Source organism: Oncorhynchus mykiss, chromosome 28, assembly GCF_057628025.1.
Source record: "Oncorhynchus mykiss isolate SJ-2025 chromosome 28, ASM5762802v1, whole genome shotgun sequence".
Classification (NCBI taxonomy): Eukaryota; Metazoa; Chordata; class Actinopteri; order Salmoniformes; family Salmonidae; genus Oncorhynchus; species Oncorhynchus mykiss.
This window is the reverse complement of record NC_143049.1, coordinates 39,337,501-39,359,952: the sequence shown is the minus strand read 5'-3', so window position 1 is coordinate 39,359,952 and position 22,452 is coordinate 39,337,501. Positions and strand designations below refer to the sequence as shown.

At 44.1% G+C, this 22,452-nt stretch overlaps 1 protein-coding gene across 6 annotated transcripts in view; it reads right to left on the bottom strand.

The window, feature by feature from the left end:
* LOC149971180 (collagen alpha-1(XI) chain-like) overlaps positions 1-22,452 on the bottom strand; it is a 222,638-nt gene that overhangs the window by 119,446 nt on the left and 80,740 nt on the right. For all 6 annotated transcript variants that reach the window (XM_090225280.1, XM_090225284.1, XM_090225279.1 and 3 more), the window contains exon 5: positions 13,605-13,730. In XM_090225280.1, the coding sequence (XP_090081406.1) occupies positions 13,605-13,730 (126 nt within the window). The remainder of the gene's footprint in view (positions 1-13,604; positions 13,731-22,452) is intronic.

Sequence of the window (22,452 nt, the reverse complement as noted above, 5' to 3'; positions counted from 1 at the left end):
CTGAACTGACCCTGTATATAGTATCCTTACCACTATACGTATCTACCTCCATCACTCCAGTATCCCTGCACGTTGTAAATATGGTACTAGAACTGACCCTGTATATGGTATCCTTACCACTATACGTATCTACCTCCATCACTCCAGTATCCCTGCACGTTGTAAATATGGTACTAGAACTGACCCTGTATATGGTATCCTTACCACTATACGTATCTACCTCCATCACTCCAGTATCCCTGCATGTTGTAAATATGGTACTGAACTGACCCTGTATATAGTATCCTTACCACTATACGTATCTACCTCCATCACTCCAGTATCCCTGCACGTTGTAAATATGGTACTGAACTGACCCTGCATATGGTATCCTTACCACTATACGTATCTACCTCCATCACTCCAGTATCCCTGCACGTTGTAAATATGGTACTGAACTGACGCTGTATATGGTATACTAACCACTATACGTATCTACCTCCATCACTCCAGTATCCCTGCACATTGTAAATATGGTACTGAACTGACCCTGTATATGGTATCCTTACCACTATACGTATCTACCTCCATCACTCCAGTATCCCTGCACGTTGTAAATATGGTACTAGAACTGACCCTGTATATGGTATCCTTACCACTATACGTATCTACCTCCATCACTCCAGTATCCCTGCACGTTGTAAATATGGTACTAGAACTGACCCTGTATATGGTATCCTTACCACTATACGTATCTACCTCCATCACTCCAGTATCCCTGCACGTTGTAAATATGGTACTGAACTGACCCTGTATATAGTATCCTTACCACTATACGTATCTACCTCCATCACTCCAGTATCCCTGCACGTTGTAAATATGGTACTAGAACTGACCCTGTATATGGTATCCTTACCACTATACGTATCTACCTCCATCACTCCAGTATCCCTGCACGTTGTAAATATGGTACTGAACTGACCCTGTATATAGTATCCTTACCACTATACGTATCTACCTCCATCACTCCAGTATCCCTGCACGTTGTAAATATGGTACTAGAACTGACCCTGTATATGGTATCCTTACCACTATACATATCTACCTCCATCACTCCAGTATCCCTGCACGTTGTAAATATGGTACTAGAACTGACCCTGTATATGGTATCCTTACCACTATACGTATCTACCTCCATCACTCCAGTATCCCTGCACGTTGTAAATATGGTACTGAACTGACCCTGTATATAGTATCCTTACCACTATACGTATCTACCTCCATCACTCCAGTATCCCTGCACGTTGTAAATATGGTACTGAACTGACCCTGTATATAGTATCCTTACCACTATACGTATCTACCTCCATCACTCCAGTATCCCTGCACGTTGTAAATATGGTACTAGAACTGACCCTGTATATGGTATCCTTACCACTATACGTATCTACCTCCATCACTCCAGTATCCCTGCACGTTGTAAATATGGTACTAGAACTGACCCTGTATATGGTATCCTTACCACTATACGTATCTACCTCCATCACTCCAGTATCCCTGCACGTTGTAAATATGGTACTAGAACTGACCCTGTATATGGTATCCTTACCACTATACGTATCTACCTCCATCACTCCAGTATCCCTGCACGTTGTAAATATGGTACTAGAACTGACCCTGTATATGGTATCCTTACCACTATACGTATCTACCTCCATCACTCCAGTATCCCTGCACGTTGTAAATATGGTACTAGAACTGACCCTGTATATGGTATCCTTACCACTATACGTATCTACCTCCATCACTCCAGTATCCCTGCACGTTGTAAATATGGTACTGAACTGACCCTGTATATAGTATCCTTACCACTATACGTATCTACCTCCATCACTCCAGTATCCCTGCACGTTGTAAATATGGTACTAGAACTGACCCTGTATATGGTATCCTTACCACTATACGTATCTACCTCCATCACTCCAGTATCCCTGCACGTTGTAAATATGGTACTGAACTGACCCTGTATATAGTATCCTTACCACTATACGTATCTACCTCCATCACTCCAGTATCCCTGCACGTTGTAAATATGGTACTAGAACTGACCCTGTATATGGTATCCTTACCACTATACGTATCTACCTCCATCACTCCAGTATCCCTGCACGTTGTAAATATGGTACTAGAACTGACCCTGTATATGGTATCCTTACCACTATACGTATCTACCTCCATCACTCCAGTATCCCTGCACGTTGTAAATATGGTACTGAACTGACCCTGTATATAGTATCCTTACCACTATACGTATCTACCTCCATCACTCCAGTATCCCTGCACGTTGTAAATATGGTACTAGAACTGACCCTGTATATGGTATCCTTACCACTATACGTATCTACCTCCATCACTCCAGTATCCCTGCACGTTGTAAATATGGTACTAGAACTGACCCTGTATATGGTATCCTTACCACTATACGTATCTACCTCCATCACTCCAGTATCCCTGCACATTGTAAATATGGTACTGAACTGACCCTGTATATAGTATCCTTACCACTATACGTATCTACCTCCATCACTCCAGTATCCCTGCACGTTGTAAATATGGTACTAGAACTGACCCTGTATATGGTATCCTTACCACTATACGTATCTACCTCCATCACTCCAGTATCCCTGCACGTTGTAAATATGGTACTAGAACTGACCCTGTATATGGTATCCTTACCACTATACGTATCTACCTCCATCACTCCAGTATCCCTGCACGTTGTAAATATGGTACTAGAACTGACCCTGTATATGGTATCCTTACCACTATACGTATCTACCTCCATCACTCCAGTATCCCTGCACGTTGTAAATATGGTACTGAACTGACCCTGTATATAGTATCCTTACCACTATACGTATCTACCTCCATCACTCCAGTATCCCTGCACGTTGTAAATATGGTACTAGAACTGACCCTGTATATAGTATCCTTACCACTATACGTATCTACCTCCATCACTCCAGTATCCCTGCACGTTGTAAATATGGTACTAGAACTGACCCTGTATATGGTATCCTTACCACTATACGTATCTACCTCCATCACTCCAGTATCCCTGCACGTTGTAAATATGGTACTAGAACTGACCCTGTATATGGTATCCTTACCACTATACGTATCTACCTCCATCACTCCAGTATCCCTGCACGTTGTAAATATGGTACTAGAACTGACCCTGTATATGGTATCCTTACCACTATACATATCTACCTCCATCACTCCAGTATCCCTGCACGTTGTAAATATGGTACTAGAACTGACCCTGTATATGGTATCCTTACCACTATACGTATCTACCTCCATCACTCCAGTATCCCTGCACGTTGTAAATATGGTACTAGAACTGACCCTGTATATGGTATCCTTACCACTATACGTATCTACCTCCATCACTCCAGTATCCCTGCACGTTGTAAATATGGTACTGAACTGACCCTGTATATGGTATCCTTACCACTATACGTATCTACCTCCATCACTCCAGTATCCCTGCACGTTGTAAATATGGTACTAGAACTGACCCTGTATATGGTATCCTTACCACTATACGTATCTACCTCCATCACTCCAGTATCCCTGCACGTTGTAAATATGGTACTAGAACTGACCCTGTATATGGTATCCTTACCACTATACGTATCTACCTCCATCACTCCAGTATCCCTGCACGTTGTAAATATGGTACTAGAACTGACCCTGTATATGGTATCCTTACCACTATACGTATCTACCTCCATCACTCCAGTATCCCTGCACGTTGTAAATATGGTACTAGAACTGACCCTGTATATGGTATCCTTACCACTATACGTATCTACCTCCATCACTCCAGTATCCCTGCACGTTGTAAATATGGTACTAGAACTGACCCTGTATATGGTATCCTTACCACTATACGTATCTACCTCCATCACTCCAGTATCCCTGCACGTTGTAAATATGGTACTAGAACTGACCCTGTATATGGTATCCTTACCACTATACGTATCTACCTCCATCACTCCAGTATCCCTGCACGTTGTAAATATGGTACTAGAACTGACCCTGTATATGGTATCCTTACCACTATACGTATCTACCTCCATCACTCCAGTATCCCTGCACGTTGTAAATATGGTACTAGAACTGACCCTGTATATGGTATCCTTACCACTATACGTATCTACCTCCATCACTCCAGTATCCCTGCACGTTGTAAATATGGTACTAGAACTGACCCTGTATATGGTATCCTTACCACTATACGTATCTACCTCCATCACTCCAGTATCCCTGCACGTTGTAAATATGGTACTAGAACTGACCCTGTATATGGTATCCTTACCACTATACGTATCTACCTCCATCACTCCAGTATCCCTGCACGTTGTAAATATGGTACTAGAACTGACCCTGTATATGGTATCCTTACCACTATACGTATCTACCTCCATCACTCCAGTATCCCTGCACGTTGTAAATATGGTACTAGAACTGACCCTGTATATGGTATCCTTACCACTATACGTATCTACCTCCATCACTCCAGTATCCCTGCACGTTGTAAATATGGTACTAGAACTGACCCTGTATATGGTATCCTTACCACTATACGTATCTACCTCCATCACTCCAGTATCCCTGCACGTTGTAAATATGGTACTAGAACTGACCCTGTATATGGTATGCTAACTTACTTCCTTATCGTGTTCTTCATATTTCTTCATATTTCTCAGAAGCTAGTAATGAATAAATTAACTACAACATATATTAAAAAGGAAGCTAGTAATTAATGAATGAGTTGATCAAGTCCAACCACTCTTTCGTTGCATCCCAAATGGCACCCTATTCCCTACATAGTGCACTACTTTAGACCAGAGCCCTATGGCACCCTATTCCCTACATAGTGCACTACTTTAGACCAGAGCCCTATGGCACCCTATTCCCTACAGAGTGCACTACTTTAGACCAGAGCCACTTGGGCCCTGTGGGAATCACACGTTATGTTTTATGTCTCTCAAAGTAACTTAAAGACCTGTATCTACTTTCAGAATTGTAATTAAATCCCCTGCTATGTTTAGGTTGCCCATAAGGGTTCACCCATAAACACACACACACACACACACACACACACACACACACACACACACACACACACACACACACATAAACACACACACACATACACACACACACACACACACACACACACACACACACACACACACACACACACACACACACACACACACACACACACACACACAACCATTTTTAGAAAGGTCTTTCAGAGTGGCTTGGTAGAGGCCTAGAGGCGATCTTTGGCAGTTGAAAAACACGGCCCAGGCAGATGAGTTTTCATTGGCTAGCATTTAACATCCTGTTTTTAATGCATGCTGGGTTTTTACTGCCCTCTTCAACACTGCAATCATGAACCCTATTACTGGTCATGTGAAACTCAACGTGTGTGTGGAGAGTAAGGGTGTGTGTTGTTGTTGTTGTTGTTGTTGTTGGTTTCACTATCCTTGTGGGAAAGCAAAGAAGATTCTGACAAGTGCGGACATTTCGCCAGAAAAAAAAGGCTATTTTAGGCTTAGGGGTTAGGGTTTAGGGTTATAATTGGGGTTAGGGGTTAGGGTTTAGGGTTATAATTGGGGTTAGGGGTTAGGGTTTAGGGTTATAATTGGGGTTAGGGGTTAGGTTTAGGGTTAGAATTGGGGTTAGGGTTAGATGTTAGGGTTACGTTTGCAGATTATTGGTTTGGAATTAAGGTTAGTGTAAAGGTTAGGGTTAGGAATAAATTGTTTGGTCCCCACAAGGATAGTAAAACATGTGTGTGTGTGTATGTGTGTGTGTGTGTGTGTGTGTGTGTGTGTGTGTGTGTGTGTGTGTGTGTGTGTGTGTGTGTGTGTGTGTGTGTGTGTGTGTGTGTGTTCAGAACAAACGTAAACCTGAGGTCTTAGACTGGACTGTCCATTTTATCCATGTGTGAAATGTTCTTAATGAGGTGTTAATTTCAGTTTTTCTGTAATTTTCACATTTTAGGGACATAGTATATTTTATATCAGTACACTTTTTTGTTGTTAGTTTTAGTCGTACCCTTCAAACCCTCCCCTCTACAGCTGAAGTCGGAAGTTTACATACAATTTAGCCAAATACATTTAAACTTAGTTTTCAAAAGTTCCTGACAATTAATCTTAGTAAAAAGTCCCCTGTCTTAGGTCAGTTAGGATCACCACTTTATTTTAAGAATGTGAAATGTCAGAATAATAGTAGAGAGAATGATTTATTTCTTTCATCACATTCCCAGTGGGTCAGAAGTTTACATACATTCAATTAGTATTTGGTAGCATTGCCATAAAATTGTTTAACTTGGCTCAAGCGTTTCGGTGAGATTTCTGGTTGCCTTCCACAAGCTTCCGACAACAAGTTGGGTGAATTTTGTCCCATTCCTCCTGACAGAGCTGGTGTAACTGAGTCATGTCTGTAGGCCTCCTTGTTTGCACACACTTTTTCAGTTCTGCCCTTCAAATTTTCTATAGAATTGAGGTCAGGGCTTTGTGATGGCCACTCCAATGACTTGACTTTGTTGTCCTTAAGCCATTTTGCCACAACTTTGAAAGTCTGCTTGGGGTCATTGTCCATTTGGAAGACCCATTTGCAAGCATCCTTTAACTTCCTTACTGATGTCTTGAGATGTTGCTTCAATACATCCACATCATTTTCCTGCCTCATGATGGCATATATTTTGCGAAGTTCACCAGTCCCTCCTGCAGCAAAGCACCCCCACAACATGATGCTGCTAACCCCCGTGCTCCACGATTGGGATGGTGTTCTTCGGCTTGCAAGCCTCCCCCTTTTCTCTCCAAACAGAATGATGGTCATTATGGCCAAACACTTCTATTTTTGTTTCACCAGACCAGAGGACATTTCTCCAAAAAGTACGATCTTTGTCCCCATGTGCAGTTGCAAACCATAGTCTGGCTTTTTTAAGGTGGTTTTGGAGAAGTGGCTTCTTCCTTGCTGAGTGTCCTTTCAGGTTATGTCGATATAGGACTCATTTTACTGTGGACTTTTGTACCTTTTGTACCTGTTTCCTCCAGCATCTTTACATTGTCCTTTGCTGTTGTTCTGCGATTGATTTGCACTTTTCGCACCAATGTACGTTCATCTCTAGGAGACAGAACGCGTCGCCTTCCTGAGCGGTATGACGGCTGCGTGGTCTCATGGTGTTTATACTTGCGCACTATTGTTTGTACAGATGAACATGGTACCTTCAGGAATTTGGAAATTGCTCCCAAGGATGAACCAGACTTGTGGAGGTCCACATTTTTTTTCTGAGGTCTTGGCTGATTTCTTTTGATTTTCCCATGATGTCAAGCACAAAGTAGATGTCCTAAACGAATTTGTGGAGTGGTTTAAAAACGAGTTTTAATGACCCCAATCTAAGTGCATGTAAACTTCCGACTTCAACTGTATATCTGAATAACATACAGTTGAAGTCAGAAGTTTACATACACTTAGGTTGGAGTCATTAAAACTCGTTTTTCAACCACTCCACAAATTTCTTGTTAACAAACTATAGTTTTGGCAAGTCGGTTAGGACATCTACTTTGTGCATGACACAAGTAATTTTTCCAACAATTGTTTACAGACAGATTATTTCACTTATAATTCACTGTATCACAATTCCAGCTTGTAGTTCATTCATTACTAGCTTGTGTTTAAATATCTGTTGTAGTTCATGACTCGTCCACTCATACATGTAATGCCTACACCCCTATGGCACCCTATTCCCTAAATAGTGCACTACATTTGACCAGAGCCCTATGGCACCCTATTCCCTAAATAGTGCACTACATTTGACCAGAGCCCTCCATCCATTTTTTGCAGTGCAGTCAAATGAAAACAGATAATGGATGAAAGTAGTTGCTAATAGATCAAATTCTACTCATTGATTTAGGAGGATTCTTTAACCTATATGAGGTCCAGTCAAAAAAAGACTATGTAGATTTATTTAACAGGCTACTGACAGGGTTCTAGTCCCAGATACAGTACCTCTGTTTACAGGCTACTGACAGGGTTCTAGTCCCAGATACAGCATCTCTGTTAACAGGCTACTGACATGGTTCTAGTCCCAGATACGGTATCTCTGTTAACAGGCTACTGACAGGGTTCTAGTCCCAGATATGGTACCTCTGTTACCAGGCTACTGACAGGGTTCTAGTCCCAGATACAGTACCTCTGTTAACAGGCTATGGCCAGGGTTCTAGTCTCAGATATAGTATCTCTGTTAACAGGCTACTGACAGGGTTCTAGTCCCAGATCCGGTACCTCTGTTAACAGGCTACTGACAGGGTTCTTGTCCCAGATACGGTATCTCTGTTAACAGGCTACTGACAGGGTTCTTGTCCCAGATACTGTACCTCTGTTAACATGCTACTGACAGGGTTCTAGTCCCAGATATGGTATCTCTGTTAACAGGCTACGGCCAGGGTTCTTGTCCCAGATACTGTATCTCTGTTAACAGGCTACTGACAGGGTTCTTGTCGCAGATACTGTATCTCTGTTAACAGGCTACTGACCGGGTTCTAGCACTGATACCGAGGGGACAGATAAATATTAGTTCAAGTTCAACTGCTGAACTCATCAAAATAATAGAGAGATAGAGAGAGACAGACATAAATTGAAGGAGACTGACAGAGAAAGAGAGAGAGGGTGGGAAAAGAGAGAGAGAGAGCGAGAGAGAGAGAGAGAGAGAGAGAGAGAGAGAGAGAGAGAGAGAGAGAGAGAGAGAGAGAGGGAGAGAGAGGGGGGGGGAAAGGGAATGAGATAGAGCACAGAGACAGTACATTTATGAGGTTTGAGAGCCTGGCCAAGCCTGAAGAATTCCCCACCACAGGCGAGAAAGTTTAAAAAGTTTAAAGAGATAAATATTTAAGCGTGCTCATAAAATACTCCCCCTCTTGCTACATCCCTCTTCTCATCCCTGCCTCTCTCCTCTTGCATGTGTCTGTGTGTTGCAAAGTATTATGGGCTAGGTAGGGATCAGGGTATATCTCATAGAGGTCAGGGTCAAAGACATGTTCTGAACATTGAACCCCTTGACCCTTCATCCCTCCATCCGTCCATCATCTGATAAACAGACCTGGAACACCTGATTGGTTGATCATATAATAACTATTGACTCGATTGACTGATTTTTATTTTTGTTATAACCTAGAATAGTCCTTCCTATAAAGTTGTTCCATCGACTCGTTGAAAACAACAAGGGTTCCGTCAAAGACTCCCGGGATTCCGTCAAAGACTCCCGGGATTCCGTCAAAGACTCCCGGGATTCCGTCAAAGACTCCCGGGATTCCGTCCAAGACTCCGGGGATTCCGTCAAAGACTCCCGGGATTCCGTCAAAGACCCCCGGGATTCCGTCAAAGACTGGCACAACGATCTAATGCACCGCGTCGAAGTGCTGAGGAGCCACTACAGAATCGGGGTTCAATCCCAGGCTTTGTCACAGCCGGCCGTGACTGGGAGCCCCATAGGGCGGCACACAATTGACCCTGCGTCGTCTGAGTTAGGGAAGGTGGAGGGTGGGGGGCTAGTTAGCTACAGTAGTTAACTATTTCCATCAGTAGTTGTTGTGTTATATTCCACCGTTTGTAGAATGCATACTGGCATTTGAATATAGAAAAAGGGAATCTAGACACGCTGTTGACACCGTAGACACATTTAAAATCTAGGTTGAGACGGGTGATACGTTCGGAATTTCATGATCAGAACACTAAAAGCTGCCTGAACTGACAAGTCTAGACACGGCTAAAGACTCTCAACGAGTCTTAACGAGGTTCTCTTCAGTCAAAGACTCTATCCATCTCAATGTGGTCATCTTCAGTCAAAGACTCTATCCATCTCATTGTAATCATCTTCAGTCAAAGACTATATCCATCCCAATGTGGTCATCTTCAGTCAAAGACTATCCATCTCAATGTGGTCATCTTCAGTCAAAGACTATATCCATCCCAATGTGGTCATCTTCAGTCAAAGACTATCCATCTCAATGTGGTCATCTTCAGTCAAAGACTCTATCCATCTCATTGTAATCATCTTCAGTCAAAGACTCTATCCATCTCAATGTGGTCATCTTCAATCAAAGACTCTATCCATATCAATGTGGTCATCTTCAGTCAAAGACTCTATCCATCTCAATGTGGTCATCTTCAGTCAAAGACTCTATCCATCTCAATGTGGTCATCTTCAGTCAAAGACTCTATCCATCTCAATGTGGTCATCTTCAGTCAAAGACTCTATCCATCTCAATGTGGTCATCTTCAGTCAAAGACTATCCATCTCAATGTGGTCATCTTCAGTCAAAGACTCTATCCATCTCATTGTAATCATCTTCAGTCAAAGACTCTATCCATCTCAATGTGGTCATCTTCAGTCAAAGACTCTATCCATCTCAATGTGGTCATCTTCAGTCAAAGACTCTATCCATCTCATTGTAATCATCTTCAGTTAAATACTCTAACCATCTAAATGTGGCCCTCTTAAATCATCTCCTTAACAGAAGTTGGAAGATAAGTGTCTCAACCCTTTCTTAATGCTCCCTATTCTCAGACTAGTCTTGGCAACGTCAAAACAATGTTTTCCAGGACCAAGATGTTCTACTCCTTCTGTACCTTGGCTATATTTCCATTTAATTATCAAAACACAGAACTACTATTTCTATCCTGTTGTTTGTTAAAATACACAAATTCCTTTTGTCAGACCAGAGTTAGGCTAGCCAGTTAGCTATACAGCACTAACAGACCTACAGCACTAACAGACCTACAGCACTAACAGACCTGGGACCAGGTTAAGATAGGCTAGCCAGTTGGCTATACAGCACTAACAGACCTACAGCACTAACAGACCTGGGACCAGGTTAATATAGGCTAGCCAGTTGGCTATACAGCACTAACAGACCTGGGATCAGGTTACGATAGGCTAGCCAGTTGGCTATACAGCACTAACAGACCTACAGCACTAACAGACCTGGGACCAGGTTAAGATAGGCTAGCCAGTTGGCTATACAGCACTAACAGACCTACAGCACTAACAAACCTGAGACCAGGTTAAGATAGGCTAGCCAGTTGGCTATACAGCACTAACAGACCTGGGACCAGGTTAAGATAGGCTAGCCAGTTGGCTATACAGCACTAACAGACCTGGGACCAGGTTAAGATAGGCTAGCCAGTTGGCTATACAGCACTAACAGACCTGGGACCAGGTTAAGATAGGCTAGCCAGTTGGCTATACAGCACTAACAGACCTGGGACCAGGTTAAGATAGGCTAGCCAGTTGGCTACACAGCACTAACAGACCTGGGACCAGGTTAAGATAGGCTAGCCAGTTGGCTACACAGCACTAACAGACCTACAGCACTAACAAACCTGGGACCAGGTTAAGATAGGCTAGCCAGTTGGCTATACAGCACTAACAGACCTGGGACCAGGTTAAGATAGGCTAGCCAGTTGGCTACACAGCACTAACAGACCTACAGCACTAACAAACCTGGGACCAGGTTAAGATAGGCTAGCCAGTTGGCTATACAGCACTAACAGACCTACAGCACTAACAGACCTACAGCACTAACAGACCTGGGACCAGGTTAATATAGGCTAGCCAGTTGGCTATACAGCACTAACAGACCTGGGATCAGGCTAGAGATTATTTAGAGAGGCACTATAACCCCTAGCAGCAGCGGTTGTTTTTCCAGGTAGTGGGCTGGGCATCAATCTAGCGGTGGTAGGTTTATATTTCACAGGCAAAGAGAGAGAGAGAGAGAGAGAGAGAGAGAGAGAGAGAGAGAGTGTGTGTGTGTGTGACCCCAGAGAGGGAGAACTGAGCTCCTGAGCCTGGTGGACTCATTATAGGTATAAATCACTGAGGCCACTCGTACACTCGTACACACACACACACACACACACACAGATACACACAGACACACACAGACACAAACACACACACACACACAGACAACCACACAACCACACAACCACACAACCACACAACCACACCAGGGCTCAGACTTTGTGGCAGAAGGATACGGAAAGTTTGTAGTGTGAGCTCATAGTGAACATCACCGTTCCCTTCAGGATAGACTATCACAATACGGAGTCTACATCCCACATGGCACACATAGGGCTCTGGTCTAAAGTAGTGCACTATGTTGGGAATAGGGTGCCATAGGGCTCTGGTCTAAAGTAGTGCACTATATAGGGAATAGGGTTCCATTGGGCTCTGGTCAAAAGTAATGCACTATATAGGGAGTAGGGTGCGATTTGGAGAGAAATAAACCCAGACACAAAGCATTGTATTTCAATTAGGTGGATTTGGCTGAAGAATGTGGCTTTGGAGAGAGAGGGAGAGAGACAGGGAGAGACAGGGAGAGAGGGAGAGAGGGAGAGCGGGAGAGAGAGAGACAGGGAGAGACAGGGAGAGAGGGAGAGCGGGAGAGAGAGAGGGAGAGAGACAGGAGAGACAGGGAGAGAGGGAGAGCGGGAGAGAGAGAGGGAGAGAGGACAGGGAGAGAGGGAGAGAGACAGGGAGAGACAGGGAGAGAGGGAGAGCGGGAGAGAGAGAGGGAGAGAGACAGGGAGAGAGGGAGAGAGACAGGGAGAGACAGGGAGAGAGGGAGAGCGGGAGAGAGAGAGAGAGAGAGAGACAGGGAGAGAGGGAGAGACGACGATTGTGTGTTTGAGGGATTTACGTGGAGTTGGAGAACGTCGACAATGAAACTCAAATCAGGCAGAGAGATCGGTGAAAACATCCGAGTCGGTATTGAAATGTGTATGATCGTCAATGGAACATCAAATGGATTAATAAATAGGTACAAATAGATGAGAGAAAGAAAAATATATATATATAAATGTGTTTCACATGAGAACCTTGTTATATGTTTCATCAGATGTTCAACCCTTACTAGACTGAGAGGCTCTGAGATACACAGACATTGCTGAGCCAAAAAGGTAGGCTTTGAGCTGCTGGTCTTCGTCAGAAATTGCAAGGAGAATAGTTCATTCACACTGTTTGTGTCTATATATGATTGTGTAATGTTAATATGTCTTCAAAGGATTTAAAGATAGTCTCTGAGGGACGACAGACGTTTTTTGGGTGCTGCCGCCTACGTGTATCACGGTGGGGTATTGTTAGACAAGATGACCTTACTGCATGGCTGACAACCGACGCGAGAGAGTCTCTCCCTCCTCCTCCCTCTCCCACTCTCTCTCTCTCTCTCTCCACTCCCTCTCCCACTCTCTCTCTCTCTCCCACTCTCTCTCTCTCCCCCCCTTCTCCCCCTCCTCTCTCTCTCTCTCTCTCTCTCTCTCTCTCTCTCTCTCTCCCCCCCTCTCCCCCTCTCTCTCTCCCCCTCTCTCTCTCTCTCTCCCACTCTCTCTCTCTCTCCCACTCTCTCTCTCTCCCCCCCTCTCCCCCTCTTCTCTCTCCCCCTCTCTCTCTCTCCCACTCTCTCTCTCTCTCTCCCCCCCTCTCCCCCTCTCCTCTCTCCCCCTCTCCCCCTCTCTCTCTCTCCCTCCCTCCATACCTCATCCTCTGGTTCCTGTGCCTGTGGCTGCTCCTGGTGAGGCGTTTCACAGTCGGGGCTGTAGTGTTCACAGTAGTCGTACGCTGCCCGCGGGTCGGCCACAATCAGCAACTGCTGGATGTCACCCTGTAAAGAAGAGAGAGAAGACATTAGAACAGAGTATTCTCAAGTCACAGCTCACGAAGAGAAGAGAAGTGACAGATAATTGATATTCCTCAAACATCTCCTTGAGACGAGGAGGAGAGAGCATGTTAGTTTAACTTTCAGGAATGAACCTGGGTCTCCTGCTCACCAACCCAATATCTAAACCATTAGTTGAAAAATGTGCATTATCTAGTCTGAGGGAGACATTTAGGATCACAAGTCTTAGGCAGGGATGCCTCTTCACAAGAGGTGGTTCACGATTCCAAATCACCTCTGCTACATCAAACAGATAAATCACCCCTGCCCCTCCCCTCACATCACCTCACCCCTCCCTCACCCTTCACCCCTCACATCCCCTCCCCTCCCCTCCCCTCACATCACCCATCACCTCACCCCTCCCCTCCCCTCACCCTTCACATCCCCTCCCCTCCCCTCACATCACCCATTACCTCACCCCCCCTCACCCTTCCACCCCTCACCTCCCCTCCCTCACCCCTCACCCCTCACCCCTCACTCCCCTCCACCTCCCCTTACCTCACCCTTCACCCCTCACCTCAACCTTCACCTCCACTCACCCCTCACCTCCCTCACCTCACCCTTCACCTCCCCTCACCCCTCACCCTTCACCCCTCCCTCACCTCACCCTTCACCCCTCACCTCACCCCACCCCTCTCCCCCACCCCTCATCCCTCCCCTCTCCCCACCCCTCACTTCACCTCACCTCACCACTCACCTCACCCCTCACATTCATATCACTCAGAGTATATCACATTACAAAAGTAACATTGAGAACAGAATAGAGTGAGTTATAATGTTGTTTCCATACATGATAGAAATCAAACAAAAGTGTGCCAGAAGACCAATGTAGATTACATGATAAAAGAGACAGCAGCTACTGAATATCAAGAAACATCTATCCACGGACGGACGGACGGACGGACAGACGGACAGAGGAAGAAACAACAATGTCCTGACCAATAGACAACCAGCATCTCCCTCAGTCAGACCCAATCAGACAGACAGACAGAGGGAAGAAACAACAATGTCCTGACCAATAGACAACCAGCATCTCTCATCAGTCAGACCAATCAGACAGACAGACAGAGGAAGAAACAACAATGTCCTGACCAATAGACAACCAGCATCTCCTCAGTCAGACCAATCAGACAGACAGGACAGAGGAAGAAACAACAATGTCCTGACCAATAGACAACCAGCATCTCCCTCAGTCAGACCAATCAGACAGACAGACAGAGGAAGAAACAACAATGTCCTGACAATAAGACAACCAGCATCTCCCTCAGTCAGACCAATCAGACAGACAGACAGAGGAAGAAACAACAATGTCCTGACCAATAGACAACCAGCATCTCCCTCAGTCAGACCAATCAGACAGACAGACAGAGGAAGAAACAACAATGTCCTGACCAATAGACAACCAGCATCTCCCTCAGTCAGACCAATCAGACGATCCAGCACCGGGTTTGTTTCTCTACTCTGTCCAAAGACAGACACACATTTGTGAATACACGGGCAGTCACACACACACACACACACACACACTCTGACAGAAAGAAGCCAGACTGGGCACAGAAAAAATCACTTTGAAATGGCAGGGAGGGTGTCTGTAAGTCCCCCTTTCAAAAAGACTATTGTACAGTCCTCCCCCGACACAACCATTAGGGAAATCGAGTCATATTACGAGTCATATTACCCTGCCTTGCCAAACCTCACCCTGTGTCCCAAATGGCACCCCCAGCCTGCCTGGTGCTAGAGGAATGGAACAGATAAATAACCAGAGTCTGTACTTAGAAAATCTCTCTCTCTCTCTCTCTCTCTCTCTCTCTCTCTCTCTCTCTCTCTCTCTCTCTCTCTCTCTCTCTCTCTCTCTCTCTCTCTCTCTCTCTCTCTCTCTCTCTCTCTCTCTCTCTCTCTCTCTCTCTCTCTCTCTCTCTCTCTCTCTCTCTCTCTCTCTCTCTCTCTCTCTCTCTCTCTCTCTCTCTCTCTCTCTCTCTCTCTCTCTCTCTCTCTCTCTCTCTCTCTCTCTCTCTCTCTCTCTCTCTCTCTCTCTCTCTCTCTCTCTCTCTCTCTCTCTCTCTCTCTCTCTCTCTCTCTCTCTCTCTCTCTCTCTCTGCTGTGGAGAATGTTAACTAGCAGCACCCCACCCCACAAATACTTCAGCTGACCTCCTCTGTGTTGATCCACTCATGTGTATATTGGATGAGTTTCTCATCTTCTGCCTTTCCTCAGCATACATGACTATATCAACTAAGTTGGTGGTTAAATATATGATTGATGAAAAAGAGTAAAGTCTCACACTAAGTTGGCCTTTATAAAGAGACATTACGAAGACCAGATCACTGGCAGGCAGAGCAATACATATATAATTAAATTAGATAATTAAATAGGTACCATTAAGTGGTAAACATCAGAATAAATAAATAGACCATTAAATAAGTACCATTAAGTATGTGAACACTTTGGAATTACCTGGATTTCATAAAATGTGATCTGATCTTCATCTAAGTCACAACAACAGACAAACACAGCGTGCTTAAACTAATAACACACAAATTATTGTATTGTACTTGTCTATATTGAATACATCATTGAAACGTTCCAAAAGATAATTGGAGTCAGCAGTCAGCTAACCTGGAGTACAATCAGTGAGACGAGATTGGAGATGTTGGTTAGAGCCCGATAAAAACACACTCACAAAATTTGACTTTGCTATTCACAAGAGGCATTGCCTGATGTGAACCATGCCTCGAACAAAAGAGATCTCAGAAGACCTGAGATTAAGAATTGTTGACGTGCATTAAGCTGGAAAGGGTTGCAAAAGTATCTCTAAAAGCCTTGATGTTCATCAGTCCACGGTAAGACAAATTGTCTATAAATGGAGAAAGTTCAGCACTGTTGTTACTCTCCCTAGGAGTGGCTGTCCTGCAAAGATGACTGCAAGAGCACAGCACAGAAAGTTCAATGAGGTTAAGAAGAATCCTAGAGTGTCAGCTAAAGACTTACAGAAATCTCTGGAACATGCTAACATCTCTGTTGATGAGTCTATGATACGTAAAACACTAAACAAGAATGGTATTCATATGAGGACGCCACGGAAGAAACCACTGCTGTCCAAAAAAAAACATTGCTGCAAGTCTGAAATTTACAAAAGAGCACCTGGATGTTCCACAGTGCTACTGGCAAAATACTCTGAGGACAGATGAAACTAAAGTAGAGTGTTTTGAAAGCAAAACACAACACTATGTGTGGAGAAAAATAGGCACAGCACACCAACATCAAAACCTCATCCCAACTGTAAAGTATGATGAAGGGAGCATCATGGTTTTGTCTGTTTTGCTGTCTCAGGGACAGCTTGCTATCATCGACAGAAAAATGAATTCCCAAGTTTATCACGACATTTTGCAGGAGAATGTTAGGCTACCTGTCTGCCAATTGAAGCTCAACAGAAGTTTGGTGATGCAACAGGACAACAAAACACAGAAGTAAATCAACAACAAAATGGCTTCAACAGAAGAAAATACCCCTTCTGGAGTGGCAGTCAGAGTCCTGACCTCAACCCGATTGAGATACTGTGGCATGACCCAAAGAGAGCGGTTCACACCAGACATCCCAAGAATATTGCTGAACTGAAACAGTTTTGTAAAGAGGAAATGGTCCAAAATTCCTCCTGACCGTTGTAAAGGTCTGATCCACAACTACAGAAAACATTTGGTTGAGGTTATTGCTGCCAAAGGAGGTTCAACCAGTTATTAAATCCAAAAGTTCACATACTTTTCCCACCCTGCACTGTGAATGTTTACACGGTGTGTTCATTAAAGAAAACTGATAATTGTTTGAGTTATTAGTTTAAGCAGACTGTGTTTGACTATTGTTGTAACTTAGATGAAGATCAGATTAAATTTGATGACCAACTTCTGCAGAAATTGGTCACATACTTTTTCTTGCCACTTGTCACCAGGTAACAATAAGTGGTAAACCTGAGCATAAACAAATAGACCATTAAAACGGTACCAGTAAGTGGGTTCTCTACAGTGGCTTGCGAAAGTATTCACCCCTTTGGCATTTTTCAAGTGGGTTGGGTTCCGCTGGTGTACAGCAATCTTTAAGTCATACCACAGATTCTCAATTGGATTGAGGTCTGGGCTTTGACTAGGCCATTCCAAGACATTTAAATGTTTCCCCTTAAACCATTCAAACCACTTGAGTGTTGGTTTAGCAGTATGCTTAGGGTCGTTGTCCTGCTGGAAGGTGAACCTCCATCCCAGTCTCCGTCCCATGGCCAAAATAGTTCAATTTTAGTCTCATCTGACCAGAGTACCTTTTTCCATATGTTTGGGGAGTCTACCAAATGCCTTTCGGCAACACCAAACGTGTTTGCTTATTTTATTCTTAAGACAATGGCTTTTTTTTCTGGCCACTCTTCCGTAAAGCCCAGGTCTGTGGAGTGTACAACTTAAAGTGGTCCGATGGACAGATACTCCAGTCTCCGCTGTGGAGCTTTGCAGCTCCTTCAGGGTTATCTTTGGTCTCTTTGTTGCCTCTCTGATTAATGCCCTCCTTGTCCGGTCTGTGAGTTTTGGTGGGCGGCCCTCTCTTGGCAGGTTTGTTGTGGTGCCATATTCTTTCCATTTTTTATTAATGGATTTAATGGTGCTCCGTGGGATGTCTCACCTGTTTGGAGAGCTCCTTGGTCTTCATGGTGCTGCTTGCTTAGTGGTGTTGCAGACTCTGGGGCCTTTCAGAACAGGTGTATTTATACTGAGATCATGTGACACTTAGATTGCACACAGGAGGACTTTATTTAACTAATTATATGACTTCTGAAGGTAATTGGTTGCACCAGATCTTATTTAGGGACTTCATAGCAAAGAGGGTGAAGACATATATATATATATATTTCATTTCACCAATTTGGACAATTTTGTGTGTGTCCATTACATGAAATCCAAATAAAAATCTATTTAAATTACAGGTTGTTAATGCAACAAAATAGGAAAAGCGCCAAGGGGGATGACATTATAAAGAGAAACCCAGGCCAAACCCAGGACAGACCTAGGACAGACCCAGAGGAACCCCAGGACAGACCCAGAACAGACCCAGGACAGACCCAGGACAGACCCAGGGGAGTCCTAGGACAGACCCAGAACAGATTTAGGACAGACCCAGACCAGACCCAGGACAGACCCAGAACAGACCCAGGAAAGACCCTGACCAGACCCAGGACAGACACAGGACAGACCCAGGACAGACCCAGAACAGACCCAGGACAGACTCAGACCAGACCCAGGACAGACCCATGACAGACCCAGGCCAGACCCTGGCGAGACCCAGACCAGACCCAGGGGAGTCCCAGGACAGACCCAGGACAAACCCAGACCATACCCAGGACAGACCCAGGACAAACCCAGACCAGACCCAGACCCAGGACAGACACAGGGGAGACCCAGGACAGACCCAGGGGAGTCCCAGGACAGACCCAGGCCAGACCCAGACCAAACCCAGGGCAGACCCAGGACAAACCCAGGCTGAAAGTGTGTTCCAAATAGCACCCTATTCCCTGTATAGTGCACTACTATAGACCAGAGTCCTATGGCACCCTATGGCACCCTATTCCCTACATAATGCACTACATTAGACCAGAGCCCTATGGCACCCTATTCCCTACATAGTGCACTACTTTAGACCAGAGCCCTATGGCACCCTATTCCCTATATAGTGCACTACTTTAGACCAGAGCCCCTATGGCACCATGTTCCCTATATAGTGCACTACCAGAGCCCTATGGCACCCTATTCCCTACATAGTGCACGACTTTTGACCAGGGGTCATAGGGTGCCATGTGGGACACAGTCAAGGGTACTAACATTAGCAGACTGGATCAAGACAGGCAACTCCAGCACTATCAGGGTGGCCCACCACCAGAGAGCAGAGAGGATACACGTCCAGATGACATTCAATTACAGGGGAGGAAGCCTAGCAGAACTACAGCTAACATCTGTCAGAACTTAGTTAAACTGTCTGGATCTCATTAGCTGTTCTCCGTCAGGCCTGACCAGTAAACCTTAATTGCAGTATGTGTGTGTGTGTGTGTGTGTGTGTGTGTGTGTGTGTGTGTGTGTCGCGCTGGCTCCTAACGGCACTATCCAGTTTGGTGTTAGTTGACAACCCACTGAATGACAGACAGGCAAAGAAATAAACTTGGTAATCTATACAGATATGCATGTTATCATAATAATAATCAGAGTGGCAGGTGGCCTAGTGGTTAGGGCGTTGGGCCAGTAACCAAAAGGTTGCTAGATCGAATCCCCTGAACTGACAAGGTAAAAATCTATAGTTCTGCCCCTTAAACAAGACAGTTAACCCACTGTTCCTAGGCCGTCATTGTTAATACGAATTTGTTCTTAACTGACTTTCATATTTAAATAAAAACATTATATTATGCTTCTGCCTTGCCAAAGTTGCCGAACTTCTTAATACCAATCTCTTTAACAACCCACTGAATGACAGACAGCCATGGTACCTAATCATCATAATCAGGCACACGTCTACCTAAAGTCACCCTTATTAATGTCTTAATGAATGACAGCCAATACTCGTACTGTAAAAATACTCATACTGTAAAAAGACTCGTACTGTAAAAAGACTCTTACTGTAAAAATTATCTTACTGTAAAAATACTCATACTGTGAAATGAATCTTACTGTAATAAAAATACTCTTACTGTAAAATATTATTACTGTAAGATACTCTTACCGTAAAAAGACTAACTGTAAAAATAATATTACTGTAAAAAAACTCATACTGTAAAAATACTCATACTGTAAAAATGAATGAAGTTAACGGATGTAGAGTAAGTTTGTTCGTAATTGACCGAGTGTTCAGCTAGACATTAATTTCCATGTGTTTTTTCCACGCCAACCTCACCAACAAAAATGTTACACTCGTTGTCGCTCTCTGTCTCTCTCTCTGTCTCTATCTCTCTCTCTCTCACTCTCACTCTCTCTCTCTCTCTCTCTCTTTCTCTCTATCTCTCTGTCTCTCTCTCTCTCTGTCTCTCTCTCTCTCTGTCTCTCTCTCGGTCTCTCTCTCTGTCTCTCTATCACTCTCTCTCTGTCTCTCTCTCTGTCTCTCTCTCTGTCTCTCTCTCTCTGTCTCTATCACTCTCTCTCTGTCTCTCTGTCTCTCTCTCTCTCTCTCTCTCTCTGTCTCTCTCTCTCTGTCTCTCTCTCTGTCTCTCTCTCTCTGTCTCTGTCTCTCTCTCTCTCTGTCTCTCTCTCTCTCTCTCTCTCTCAATTCAATTCACTTCAAGGGGCTTTATTGGCATGGGAAACATATGTTAACATTGCCAAAGCAAGTGAGGTAGATAATAGTGAAATAAACAATAAAAATGAACAGTAAACATTCCACTAACAGAAGTTCCAAAAGAATAAAGACATTATGTCATACTATGTCAATATACAGTGTTGTAACAATGTACACATGAGGTCACAAATCTTGCTGCTGTGATGGCACACTGTGGAATTTCACCCAGTAGATATGGGAGTTCATCAAAATTGGGTTTGTTTTTGAATTCATTGTGGATCTGTGTAATCTGAGGGAAATATGTGTCTCTAACATGGTCATACATTGGGCAGCAGGTTAGGAAGTGCAGCTCAGTTTCCACCTCATTTTGTGGGCAGTGTGCACATATTCTGTCTTCTCTTGAGAGCCATGTCTGCATACGGCCTACGGCAGCCTTTCTCAATAGCAAGGCTATGCTCACTGAGTCCGTACATAATCAAAGCTTTCCTTAAGTTTGGGTCAGTCACAGTGGTAAGTTATTCTGCCACTATGTACTCTCTGGACCAAATAGGCCAAATAGCAGTCTAGCTCAGTTATTTTGTTAATTATTTCCCTTTGTTATGGAAGGGAATCGCTTCCTTTTAGGTGGTTACAGAATTGAACAGCTCTTTTCGGGATTTTGATCATTTGTGAGTATCGGCCTTATTCTGCTCTGCGTGGATTATTTGGTGTTCTACGTTGTACACAGAGGATATTTTGGTGTTTGGCCCATTTTGTGAAGTCTTGGTTGGTGAGCGGACCCCAGACTTCACAACCATAAAGGGCAATGGGTTCTATAACAGATTCAAGTATTTTTAGCCAGATCCTAATTGGTGTGTTGAAATTTATGTTTCTTTTGATGGCATGCCTTGTCTCTCAGATCGTTCACAGCTTTGTGGAAGTTACCTGTGGCGCTGATGTTTAAGCCGAGGTATGTATTCATAGTTTTTTGTGTGCTCTACGGCAACGGTGTCTAGATGAAATGTGTATTTGTGGTTCTGGCGACTGGACCTTTTTTGGAACACCATTATTTTGGTCTTACTGAGATTTGCTGTCAGGTCTGACAGAATCTGTGCATAAGATCTAGGTGCTGCTCTAGGCCCTCCTTGGTTGGTGACAGAAGCACCAGATCATCAGCAAACAGAAGACATTTGACTTGAGATTCTAGTGGGGTGAAGCCGGGTGCTGCAGACTTTTCTAGTGCCCGCGCCAGTTCGTTGATATATATGTTGAAGAGGGTGGGGCTTAAGCTGCATCCCTGTCTCACCCCACGGCCCTGTGGAAATAAATGTGTGTTTTTTGCCCATTTAAACGCACACTTGTTGTTTGTGTACATGGATTTTATAATGTCGTATGTTTTACC